Genomic DNA, 13025 nt, shown 5'->3' with positions numbered 1-13025 from the left:
TGTGCTTTTCCGCCAAGTACAGTGACAATGCGTCCGATTTGTTGTGGTTGCAGGCTATTTCTGGTGGATGGATAATTCAGGAATTTTGGATGTGCCTGATGTAAATTGCTACCTACAGTTTTGTAAGACCAATTTTGGCGTCTTTTCTGTAAATTACCCCACTTTAATTAAACCTTGACTAACGCAGTATCATGCAGCAAAACCGGCCCTGCATACACCGCCGGGGAAAAACACCACTTAGTGCAAGCATGCCATCGGAAACTTTTGAGTAAACACAGACTAACCTGAAGAGCACCACGGGATCAGGCTGTAATCACACCTCTATGAAACGTGATAATATCAACGAAATACATTGGTAAATAATTCAGCAAGTAAAAAACAATAAAGGTAGTAAGTAAATAGAAAAAATACGGTTAGAAATAACTATAATAGAGCCCAAAGCAGCCCATGGCGTAGGTGGAGAGCAACTTATTGACATGCTGTAGCACAATGTAATAATACTGCAATACTCATAATAATCATTTTACTCATACGAGGCATATGTGCCCATATGTTTTGCATACACATTTTTAATTTGCTCGCATCGGAACCGTTCAATAAAACGGAAATTTTATAGTTAAAAATATGAGGCCCCATAAATGGATTTAAATTAGTAAACTTATTGACTTATTTCAGTACTTCAGTCATGCAGTGACTGGGCCCCGGTGCAACACGCAGTCACAGTGTGCCCAGCGCTGTTTTGTCCTTCCTATAATTTCCCTTCATCCCATATTTGTTTTTAGTTATTAAATTTTATTCCCCTCGTATCAAACGCACATTCCTGAGCCCTATCGTTTAACATGCATGTGAACCTGGCCGGGGATGGGCCAGTGTTTGGATCTCCATGCGGATGTGACATTTCAGAGAAGAGCGCGACCGCCATTTTGAGATTTACCTCAGACTCAACACATCACAGACCACGGGAGGAGCGGGTCGGGAGCCACACAGCTCAGGCTAGCGTTGTATGACCGGGCACATTCCTCATAAGAAACGAGAGGTTAGCTAGAAATGCAACGAGGTGCCGCGTTTGGTCGTTTGTCGTGTTAGGGGCGGTTCGGCGGAATTGGTTTATGTCGGCCCGTGGCAACTCTCGTCTCCGCCAACTTCCAAATCAACATTAGCGCTATTCCGTATTGGAAAGTGCTTTGAATGGATAGCTTTTTCCTCCGCTCTCCCCCAGACGAGGGACAATCGGAGGAGCACACGGACTGGGGATATCGCAGGCAAAGTTGTTGAATGTGTGTCTATATCAAATGAGCCTTTGTTTTCATTGTTGTTGTACCTTTATCAGCAGTTGGCTGCCGAGTGTCAGGTAGCTCCCCGCTAGTTCCAAACAGGGTATTTGTTCCTCAAGGTGCAAGTCGTGCTGTGCGTTGTCTTATTACCCCACATTTCCCGGGGTAAAGCCGGATTGATTTAGCTAATTTCAGCGGGCCTCCCTCTTCGGAGCCCCGGGCCATCCATCCCACCCCCCGCCGTCAACCAAGCGACTCGCACCCACCAAAGGCGCCGAGATTGGGCGAATAGCGAGCAAATACGTCCGCGTTTCTCTACCCGCTCCCCCGCCGACCTCCCCTCCTCACTCCCCGGCGCTGACAGCGGACAAGGCCGAGGTCGCGACAGAGCAGGCCCGGCCGCCGAGGCTCGACCTGTCCACCCCACCTCCGCATCCTACCACACCTCACCAGCAGTCCAGAACCCGGTTCCCCGCCGAGCCGACCCTGGACAAGGTCGAGGGTAACAGAGATAGCAGGGAGCCCCGCATCACAACCATAACAACAACAGCTGCCAACATGAACCACCACCATCACCACACGCAGCAGCAGCAGCAACAGAAAGCCGGCGAGCAGCAGCTCAGCGAGCCAGAGGACATGGAGATGGAAGGTAAGCAATGGTCCCTTGTAGGGTGAACGGACAGTATTTTTCTGTTGTGGATTTAGCAGCTGCATTAGAAATGCACAGTTTTATTTGCGCGAGCTGGGGTTAACTTTACCGTAAACACGAAGGGCCGAAGCTAGCTAGGATAGCCGGCTGCATTTTTGCTGATTGTGCGTCCGTTGCAGCATACTTGTGTGGAGCTGACCTCATTTTGCGTTATAAGCGAATGGAGCTTGCATTTCTCTCCGTGTGCCAGCGATATTTCATTGCTTGTAGAGAGCCCTAAAGAACCGTCCATCCACACTGTTGGGAGATGAGCCACGCAAATCATTCATTGGGATCGGCGACCGTATTTCTAAATAAACTGTTCGGGTTTTGTTCATGTTCGTTTTCTGTTACAAGTTGAATCAGAAGCACTTTGCCAAATCATCGCCGTTAGACTCCACACGCAGTCACGGAGTTCGGGCCCGCAGATTGTTGATAACCTAAATGTTTGTAAACAGTCTCGCTGTGACTCTCGCAATTAACTTGGAACCATCGCTAGGTAAATTAATCTTGCTGCTTTGACTTAGGCTTTGGGTTGATTTTGACAGTTACCGGCACCTGTGTTTTCATCAAAGATTGCTAGTCCGCGAGCCAAGTAACCGTAACGTCGCTGTTTTTATTGAGAGCGTTAGAACATACCCCTCTAATAACCTTTCGACATTTAACGTTACGCTAGCCTCTCTTAAAGATAGTGTTAGCATCGTGTCTGATGGCTTGTACATAAGACGAGGGCCTGCAAATTAACCATATAGGTTAACCACAGGGTAAAGTCAGTCAGTGTGGCCCCTTTAATGTGAGGCCAGTACGTTTCACTTGATAATATTGGTTGTAAATACGGTTGGTTGGGACAGCACCAGTTATCTGTTAAATTACACTATGTGTTCATTAAGCTGGTAAAAAGTATAATGTATATTGCTAGCGGTACGGCTAATTGTAAGCTAGTCAATTAGCCACGAAGGCCCACTTCTTTGCGTTCATCGGCTGGCTAGCTTGCTAGTTAGCCGATCAGCTAACGCTCACGGAGGGGGTGTGTGGCGTTCCAAAATGGTGGCTTGTATTTTGCAACGTTCGTTTTGGCTTTTGCATGAACGTTAGGCCTCTGCTTCACTTGATATAGAATTTTTTCACTTGTTTCTAATAGCTGTCTAACGGTATGATGAGTGATTACTTACTCTCCAGCACCAATTCCAGCTTGTTAGCTGGTATTACTGATTCCAGCTAATGTTGGCTAATAACGGCCTGCAGATGAATCTGTGGCTAGTGTTTGCTATGTAGCTAGGTAGCTAACGCAGATGCGTCAATCGTGATTTGCTAAATTGCCTGTGGTATAACAAGTTTAGCCATCCAAGTAGAACAGATGACAGTCTGAAAAAACGAATGTAAATTCTGCGTTGGGTTACTTGTTTGTTTATATGCCGGCGTTTGACGGTGTGTTAGGGAAAACGTTTGGCAGGGCTGGCAAGTAACGGTTGTCGCCGCTGCGGTAAGCCAGGCCCGCACTGGGGCAGCGCGGGGATTTGCTGCTTCATTGTATGGAAGACCAAACGGCATGGAGCTCGCCATTTTTAATGATCTGTGTTTTTGTTAGTCAGGTTTGGCGTCGGGGCCATCTCTGTTTGCGTTTTATTAGCGTTTAACACAGCGACCACCCGCCACAACACCATCTTATTAAGTTTTTTTCTTAAGTCCACTTTGGACAGAGTGGAGAGTTGTGGGAGCCCTCAGCATCACTGCGTCATTTAGTCCTAGAGATTTTATTATCTGTCTACATGCATTGTTGCTTGTTATTCGGCAACAGGCAATATCTCACAGATCTGTTTAGTTATAGATAGAAACAAGTAGAAACAGCTCCAGATGGCATTTTCAACCCTTCATTTTTATACTTGTCTTACTAGTAGCAGGTGCACCCACTAGTCATCCTCAGCACTTACTTTCATCCTTGGGTTCTCTCTCAGTGCACTACAGCCTTACAAGGACAATGAAAACAAGTTGAAATAATAAACTCCTGGATGATACCAGGCTCCACATAGTTGCATTGGGGTTATTCCATCATCTGCTCTGCATATTTCAGACATTTTGTCTGTATTACCAAAGCAAATGTGACTAGGGTGTCAGGTTCTTGCTGCCACACAATCAGCCCAGTGTTTATACCTAGCATGGCTCTCCAACAATGTAGGAAATTATGGAAATTAATTGAAGAAAAACAAAATACTATTCTCAAACGCTATCTTTGTCATAAAACCCAAATTCTCTAAAAGGGCAAGGGTATGGACTAAGATAAGCATCCTAGTAAATGCTCGTTTTAAAGTCTAAATTTGCTTTAATGGTATTTCTTGTACTTTCTTGTACTACTTTTGGGGGTGGTCTGTACCTTTGCATTGCTCAACAATCACAAAGTAGAGAAACACAACTTAGTGCGATCTGATGCATCAAACTGTCTTGGTGCCACATCATTGTTACAGGATCCACTGTTCTGTTGTAACGGTGCTGCTGTAGGTTTAACACACATCTGGAGTTGTTTTTCTGCCCAGCATACAGTTGTCTCGTAGGAGAAAATTTTTCTTGGTAGCTAAAATTCTTTTTCGCTGTTTTCAGTCCAATGGCTGTGCAAAATAAGGCAAGAGTCAGATCACTTTGTGTGTGCTTTGGGCTTGAATGTAAAGATGTGTTTGTGCTTTTTAATGAACAGCTCCTGTTGTAATGCAGGCACAGCAGGTATATAGATGAATTACTGGGATACCTCTGCAAAATGTATATTTATAATTAGTCATTCCGTCCCTTCCAGACTCTTGTGTAGTTTGAGTAAGGGTAAGTCCTACAGTAGGCCATGGCAGCATTTTGTCCATTTTGAAATCCTACATCTAGCTCTGACTCGTATAGATTTCACTGACTGATCCATTAGCACGTACTTCTCAGAGGTTTTGGGATAGACCGACACAGTGGGCGGAACGAGAAGTTGTCATGGAGTTGACTGACAGACCCCATTAGCAAGGTGTAATCCACTTGGGGAAACGAGGTCAGTCTCCTGGAGGAGTCGGTCAGTAACGCTACCTGAAGACAGGCACACACACTCGCACACGGTCACGTATAACTGACTATGCTGTGTCTGTCATCTCAGAGGAAGACGAGAAAACCAGATACACATGAAATACGGTTCAAGAGACCAACTGACACAACACATTTGGACACATACGCTAAAGTAGTGTTTGTATGAGTGCTGTCTTTGCTCTCAAGACTTCACAATTCGTCTGCAGCAACATTGTCGTCATCACAGGAGACAGGCGGATTTCACTCACTCCTTGAAGTTTACTCAAAGCTCATCTGTTTCAGTCATCAATGTGTTTTGATAGATGAGACTGAGCATGGAGCCATCTCATTATTCAGTTGGGATATTGTCCTCTGCGCGCGTGTGTTTTTGTTTGAGCGATGACTTGCAGCTTAATCCTGCATTGTGTCCATAATTACCCAGCCTACTGTAATGTTGCATGGTCTTTGTTGCACGCACGCACACACACATACACACACACACTCGCACTGACATTCTCTCTCTCTCTTTTGCCCTCACTCTGACACACAGACCGGGAAAGACGACTTGTCATGCTGTCTCAGCAGGGTTTTCCCTGTGAATTTTATGAAAGGGGAAAGGAATGATCACTTTGTGTGGAGATGCAGGAGATAAAGATGGAGACTGTAGCTGCAGGATTGCTTTTTTGTTTTTAAAAACAAAAAAAGTCCAATCTCGGTTGATGTTATCTTAATTTATTGTGATTATCTGATTCTTAGCCTTTCCTTCTCCTCAAAGGATACACATTGTAAAGCAACAAATTTGAGATGAAGCCTTGTCTGTGACTTTTTTTCATCTTGATTTTCTCGATCTCGCTAGACTAATATTTGACCCATGGTTTCTGACCTGCTGAAGTTAGCAGTTAACAGTTAGCAACACAGAGGCTTCTGCTAGCTTTCATCCCCTAAAAAGGGTCTCTGTCCTGCTGTCTCTGCTAGTATCACATTGTTTCTCTCTTTGTTCAGCTGGGGACACAGATGACCCTCCAAGAATCCCAGCCAACCCGGTGATCAATGGTAACGTGGCCATGGCAGATGGACACAACAACACAGAGGAGGACATGGAGGATGGTGAGGATGATGTGCACTTAGACAAACACAATTATAAACACTGCAGTACCTTTGCTTGTGCTGTGAAAGAGATTGCTGTAAGTAATGATCCAGGTTGAACATCATCCTGTCAATGACTCTGTTTAATTGGCTGTCAGTCTCACATTAGGATCGGAAAACGTTTTCTATCCACTGACCAGCAGGTCTTGTCGGTGACAGCTGGAGAAAACCTGTTCTCCGCTCACCATCTAACCTACCCCCTTCTTCTTCCGTCTTTCCACAGACACCAGTTGGCGATCAGAGGCGACTTTCCGCTTTGTAGTGGAACGCTTCAGCCGCCTGAGCGAGTCGGTGCTCAGCCCGTCCTGCTTTGTTCGGAACCTTCCATGGAAGATAATGGTGATGCCACGCTTCTATCCCGACCGGCCACACCAGAAAAGCGTGGGCTTCTTCCTGCAGTGTAATGCAGAATCAGACTCCACGTAGGTGTCTTGGTGGGACGAGGGATTTGGGGGGCATTTCTGAGACACACAGGCACACACCTGAAACCTTTGGCGGTCCTGGTACACATACACAAATACCATTGCCTAGATAATTGCCTAAATGACCAGTTTCCATAGTAATGAATCCTATTTTAAGAGGCCACCATTTACAGTTTATCTGATATCGCTGTGTTGGTGTTCCCACAACACGTTTGCGTTATAATAGACTTTTTCTCAACGTTAACCACATATTAGAAAAGCTAGCTTCTGCCGCATGTGTATTTTTCCTGTCTTTTTCCCAAGTTGCGAAGCTATGACATCACAATAACATGATATGGTCGTTGAAATGATGGTCCAAGAGTGTCATAATTATGATGTTGTAGGAACAGCACCAATATCAGATCCTGCACCTTTTACATAACTGGTTCTCTAATCAATGCAGACATATATTATCAGTTCTGACACTTTGTGAAAAAGGCCTGAAAACAGTTAAAGTTTGAAAGTTAGAGTATACCGTTGGTGGAGGACATACACTACAGTAAGACATTAACATAATAGTGCCTATATAAATGGCTGCCTCCCGATAGATGCCCATTTTCCTCTGTTTTATAACCTTGAGTCACCATTGACATGATTCTGCTTTCTTTGACACTGAAGCAATCTCTATAAATCGATGTATACTGAGTATAGATAGAAAACCTGAAATATTTTCATTATCATTCCTCCAGTATTACCCTTCTATTTTTTGTATTCATTCTCTAGTTGTCAAAGCCTGCCAAGGCCTGTTAATCATCCCACCAACATGCTTCATGGTTGGCATGGTGCACGCCTGTGCAGTGTTTGGATTATGTCAAACATAGCATGTAGTATGATGGGCAGAAAGCTCAACTTTGGTCTCATCAGACCATCAAACCTTCCTCCAAATTGTTATAGTCTCCCACATATGCCTTTGGGCCAACACCAGCCCAGATGTCAGGTTAGTTTTTTCAATGATGTCTTTCTCTTTGCTGTAACCAGTGAAGCATTAGTGCAGCAGTTATCTTAGCAGTAGGTTACAAATGGACATGTAACAGGCAGGGCACCCTGCCCCTCAGAGGGTCAAACTCTGATAATTCCTCTTTTGACATTACTGAACTCTTAGGAATATTCATTCAAATGTGCCTTAGTTTGAGTTGTTGGACCTTCAATGTACAGAAATCACTTGTCATACGTTTCTTATCCACAGATGATCTTAATTCAATTTCTAATGAAATTTCTAAAAAAAAGCTGCACAGGTGATGACAGCTGTGTTTCAGTCAATGAGGTGAATACTTTTGTGTTTTGAATATATCTTTAATTGACTTCAACTTGTAGAGACTTTGGTCCCTGGAACGATTTCCTTTGGTTTCATTGCCAGCGGCAATCCTGATGACCTGATCTTCTAGTCAAGGAGAAGTGCTTTGTGTACCTCAGAGGCTTTTCATTCTTGAAAGTCGCCTCTGTCAAACACGAAATGAAAGGAAGTGAAATTGGCTGTTGAGGCCCAATCACCTTATAATTCGCCTTCCTGTGTTACTCTGTTAACTTGCTTACTCGGTTCAGCGTTTGTTTTGTGCTACACTACAGATGCACTAAATGAAGGTCATAGTTCACGAACATGATCTTTTTTTTGGCTACATTATATCTTACTTGCACATTTCTCATGAACCTCAACAGAATCCAAACTAGAACACACTCATTCAACCACCATACCTGCTTAATTCCTAAACAATTGAATGTTCTATCTGCAATAGATCCCATCTGTATAAAAATACACATCATGGAATACATGAGCCAGTATGTATTCAAGGAAGTGCAGTTATTCATGAGAAAACTGGTCAAATTAATTTGGAAAAAGGAAAGCTTGTTTCACAATCTTATGGCACCCTTTAAATACTTATGGACCCTGTTCTTGGTGTTTCAGGTCATGGTCATGCCATGCACAGGCCATGCTGAAGATCATCAACTACAAAGACGATGAGAAGTCCTTCAGCCGCAGGATCAGTCACCTGTTCTTCCACAAAGAGAATGATTGGGGCTTCTCCAACTTCATGTCCTGGAGTGTAAGTAGAGGAAGTGACAGAGAAATCGATGTCGCATTAATATTAATAGCCAGATAATGTTTTTAGGTGGGACAAGCACCACCGAAGAAACATTGGCTTTGTGGTATAGATGCATGCTGTAGGAGACAGTGTGGGAAAACTCAAGTTTCATTTATTTGTTGACTGATTTTGGTGTTTCAGGATGTGACTGATCCAGAGAGGGGCTTCATCGATGATGACAAAGTCACCTTTGAAGTCTATGTCCAGGCAGATGCCCCACATGGAGTGGCGTACGTAGCGCTTCATTTCTCTGGCGCTTTGTCCAGTCCTCCCACGTTAATTAATCTGTTTTGGTTTTCTGGATTACGACCCTAACATCAGCTTTCCCTCTGTACCCAGCTGGGACTCTAAGAAACACACAGGCTATGTTGGACTGAAGAACCAGGGAGCTACCTGCTACATGAATAGCCTGCTACAGACTCTCTTCTTCACCAACCAGCTACGACGGGTATGGTGTTACCTTACGTGTTAACTTAGTGCGCTGGCCTAAGCTGACCCAATGACGATGTATTTTTCATGTGTATATGTGCGCACTAGAGTTTCAGTTCAGTGTCGCTATCTTTTGTCCACATGTTGATGTGTCACAAATATTAAAGGTCAACCACAAATATAGGTTTAACACTGAAATGTATACTGAAATTCCACACCTGCCTGTGTGGTGTAAATGTCTGCAATGTGCAGCATCTGTTTTGTTTGTTAATGTTATGAGGCCCTTTAATTCACCATTCTCTAAAGCCCTTTACACACCTGCAGTCTATCCTTGAAATGTTCAGCAACATTTCCTACATGGGAGCAGGAATCAGTGTTCAAGGGAATATTTGCCACCAGTCTCCAACCTCCAAGACCTGGTAATATTTTAGGGAACATTCTAAGAACACCATGCCATGTTCTGTACAATAATAAGTCTTCTGCTGTGTACGCACACATCCAGCCCTGCCCCATCTTCTTCTGTTGAGTTTTATGGCGGTTGGCATCCATAAGTGTCACATTGCCGCCATCTGCTGGGACTGTCCCTTGCCACATCTATTCCTGATATGTATATGTTCCTAATTCCTAATCCTGGTGTGAATCCTCCTGCCTCTCTTCCCAGGCGGTGTACATGATGCCCACAGAGGGAGATGACTCGTCCAAGAGCGTTCCCCTGGCACTGCAGAGGGTTTTCTACGAGCTGCAACACAGCGACAAACCCGTCGGCACCAAGAAACTCACCAAGTCCTTCGGGTAGCGTAGACACTTTTGTTATTGGCCGCTCTTCGGGTCTTTGTCTTAAGGCGGGTGGAGGTGGAGGCTGAGAAGTCAAACCAGTGTTTATTGTTTTGCAATCAGGGGCATACTTTTAGTATTTTCTCTTAATGTTCTTGTTGGAATTGAAATGCTGGAAACATTGACGGTGGGGAAGAAAGTGAGATACTTGCACAGAATTAAGAATAACATCAGAAAGATCTTCACACTAGTTTGTAGGTGCAAACGCTTTAAGATTGTGTTAAATCTTATTTTTAGAAGAAGTTAAAATGGTTGCCAGCCACAAATCTTCCCTGATCCTTGAACATATCTGACTGCCTTGCTCTGTTTTTCTTTTTCCTGCATGAAGATGGGAAACACTAGATAGCTTCATGCAGCATGATGTACAGGAGCTGTGCAGAGTGGTGAGTTCTCTCATGGTCTCTTACAGAATGTGGGTGTGTAAATGTATGTATGCTGAATAATCACTGATTTTACTGTGTGTGTGTGTGTGTGTGTGTGTGTGTGTGTGTGTGTGTGTGTGTGTGTGTGTGTGTGTGTGTGTGTGTGTGTGTGTGTGTGTGTTTGTGTGTTTGTGTGTGTTTGTGTGTGTTTTCCAGCTCCTAGACAATGTGGAGAACAAAATGAAAGGCACTTGTGTTGAGGGTACCATCCCCAAGCTCTTCAGAGGAAAGATGGTGGTATGTTTTGTCTCTCCGTCCTCTACTCGTCGTCTTGTCTGACCCGTTTTTATGGCTATGCTCACATTTTGTGTCGTTATGAAATGCCTCAGTCTGCCCTGAGCTGCGTTTCAAAAAGGCAAATGATGTTTGAGTGAGATTTATCCTGTTTATTTGTCGAAAGTGAGGGTTTTCAGTCTTACTTTGCAGAGTAATGTCAGCCTGGCGTGCATTATGTAAATACCTCTGCAGATTTTGTTAACACAGTGATGATTTGAAGTAGTCTAACTTGGCACAGCATGTTGCCTGGAACAAGGTCAGTTTAAGAATAGAATGAGGTTAAATCAAGAAGTGTCCCTCTTAGAAATAATATTTTTAACTTGCCAATTGTATCACGCAGTCTGACCACCCGTGTGTGTGTGTGTGTGTGTTACTCTGCAGTCATACATCCAGTGTAAGCATGTGGACTACCGGTCAGAGCGGATAGAGGACTACTATGACATCCAGCTTAGTATAAAAGGAAAGAAGAACAGTGAGTAGCAACATCAATGCAACTTCATGGCTTTTCTCAAACAATGAAACCGTGGTGCTAATCTTTTACTGAAATACATTACGTGGGTTTAAACTGACTTCACCTTCCTGATGTGCTTATTTCCAGTATTTGAGTCATTCAAAGACTATGTTGCCACCGAGCAGTTAGATGGAGACAACAAATACGACGCAGGAGAGCATGGCCTGCAGGTGAGGCTTCTTGTAGTTTTATTTGTTTTTGCCATATCTCAGTTACGCAGGTACATGAGATGCATCTAAATGATCAGATCAACAAGCTGGAAAACAACACCATCCTAGTTACACTGCACACAGTATGGCGTAGAGAACAATCTTCAATGGCATGTTTGTGTTGCAGGAAGCAGAAAAGGGAGTGAAGTTCCTTACCTTCCCTCCAATCCTTCATCTGCAGCTGATGAGGTTCATGTACGACCCACAGACTGACCAAAACATCAAGATTAACGACAGGTAGAACAAACTCACTTGCACACTCACATGTAGGTTCTTTTTATTTTGCTCACACAGCGCGTCAGTGGCTGGTGGTCTCACGTGCTTTCAGAGACGGTCTTAGTCCATCTTAACATCGCTTGAAGAGCTGTATGTTACCAGAGCTGGCTCTTGAGCCTTCTCTCTCTGAACAGCATGCCCTGACCCACTGCGCAAAGACAGTGAGAAAGTGAGTCATTGAGGGGTTTTTTGCCCTCTAGGCCGTATCGTTCTGTGTAAAGCTTTGTGGCAGCTAATGGTGTTTTAACAATCCACCAGGATAATGTGGCACTTTCAGAACACGCACACATGTGCAGCCATCCAGACAAGCTAATTTTCACTGTAGCTTCTCTGAGGGGCTCTGAGTCATCCTTGTGACGGCGCCATCAGCACCTGGCCCCCTGTGGGCTTTGTATATGTATACTCACACACACACATTGAACTCTTGCACAAATACCTCGCTCCTTGTTCTAATATTTGACCCCTCTCTTTTCAATTTCCTCTCCTTTATTTTTTTTGTCTCCGTGCCTTTCTCTCCCTTTCTTCTTGCCTGCCATCTCTTATCTCCTCCAATCTCTCCCTCCCTGCCTCTCTTGTCCTGGATTTCCATCTTCCATTTCTCCATCTTCTCACACTTCCTCTCAATCGCTTCTCTCTCCCCATCCCCATCATTTGTCTGTCTGTCTGTCTGTCTGTCTGTCTGTCTGTCTGTCTGTCTGTCTGTCTGTCTGTCTGTCTGTCTGTCTTCTCTGCTTCTCTCTATCCTCTCCTCATCTTTCCTCTATAGGTTTGAGTTTCCAGATCAGTTGCCCCTGGACGAGTTCCTTCAGAAGCCAGACTCTAAGGACCCAGCCAACTACATCCTGCATGCTGTGCTGGTGCACAGTGGGGACAACCATGGCGGTCACTACGTCGTCTATCTTAACCCAAAAGGAGACGGCAAAGTGAGTGTCAAGGAACCAATAGTGAGAGCAATTTTTTTATGCACCTTTCACCCAAAAATTCTGTGGGCGTGGTTGGGGTTTCTGCACGAGTAGCTGTAGTTTTGAGAAATGCTTGCATTAAGAATACTGCCTGTTTTTGGCATTATTAGGGATGCTCAACTTTGCTTTGTTGTCTTGATGAGTACAATTAATTTGATTCGCTGGAGTTTACACTGGTCTCCTATAGAACTGACATTGAACAGAGTTGAATTAGCTCCATACTCAGATAAATTCTGCTGACAAGAGTCCAGCTTTTGTGGCTAACAATGCGTGTGACATCATTAAAGCTCACTTCTTGTATAGTTTTTTCACACCCAATGTTAAATCTACAAATTCAAAGTAGTAGTATGTCTAAAACCTACTTACACACCTACTTACCCAACGCCCGTAGCCACTCACCTGCTGAACTTCTGACTCACACTCACACAT

General features: G+C 44.1%; 1 protein-coding gene across 3 annotated transcripts in view; it reads left to right on the top strand.

Moving 5' to 3' along the window:
- The first annotated feature begins 914 nt into the window (after positions 1 to 914).
- Positions 915 to 13025, top strand: part of usp7 (ubiquitin specific peptidase 7 (herpes virus-associated)) — a 25577-nt gene continuing 13466 nt past the window's right edge. For 2 of the 3 annotated variants that reach the window (XM_070980836.1, XM_070980835.1), the window contains exons 1-13: positions 915 to 1923; positions 5992 to 6096; positions 6359 to 6557; positions 8500 to 8638; positions 8819 to 8907; positions 9017 to 9125; positions 9768 to 9898; positions 10269 to 10323; positions 10519 to 10599; positions 11020 to 11110; positions 11237 to 11319; positions 11486 to 11595; positions 12401 to 12578. In XM_070980836.1, the coding sequence (XP_070836937.1) occupies positions 1833 to 1923; positions 5992 to 6096; positions 6359 to 6557; positions 8500 to 8638; positions 8819 to 8907; positions 9017 to 9125; positions 9768 to 9898; positions 10269 to 10323; positions 10519 to 10599; positions 11020 to 11110; positions 11237 to 11319; positions 11486 to 11595; positions 12401 to 12578 (1461 nt within the window). In that variant the 5' untranslated portion in view covers positions 915 to 1832. The remainder of the gene's footprint in view (positions 1924 to 5991; positions 6097 to 6358; positions 6558 to 8499; positions 8639 to 8818; positions 8908 to 9016; positions 9126 to 9767; positions 9899 to 10268; positions 10324 to 10518; positions 10600 to 11019; positions 11111 to 11236; positions 11320 to 11485; positions 11596 to 12400; positions 12579 to 13025) is intronic. The other variant, XM_070980837.1, reaches the window with a different exon arrangement.

This window comes from Chaetodon trifascialis, chromosome 15 (assembly GCF_039877785.1).
Source record: "Chaetodon trifascialis isolate fChaTrf1 chromosome 15, fChaTrf1.hap1, whole genome shotgun sequence".
NCBI lineage: Eukaryota > Metazoa > Chordata > Actinopteri > Chaetodontiformes > Chaetodontidae > Chaetodon > Chaetodon trifascialis.
Note: the sequence above shows the minus strand (reverse complement) of the source record. Positions and strands in the feature narration are given on the sequence as shown.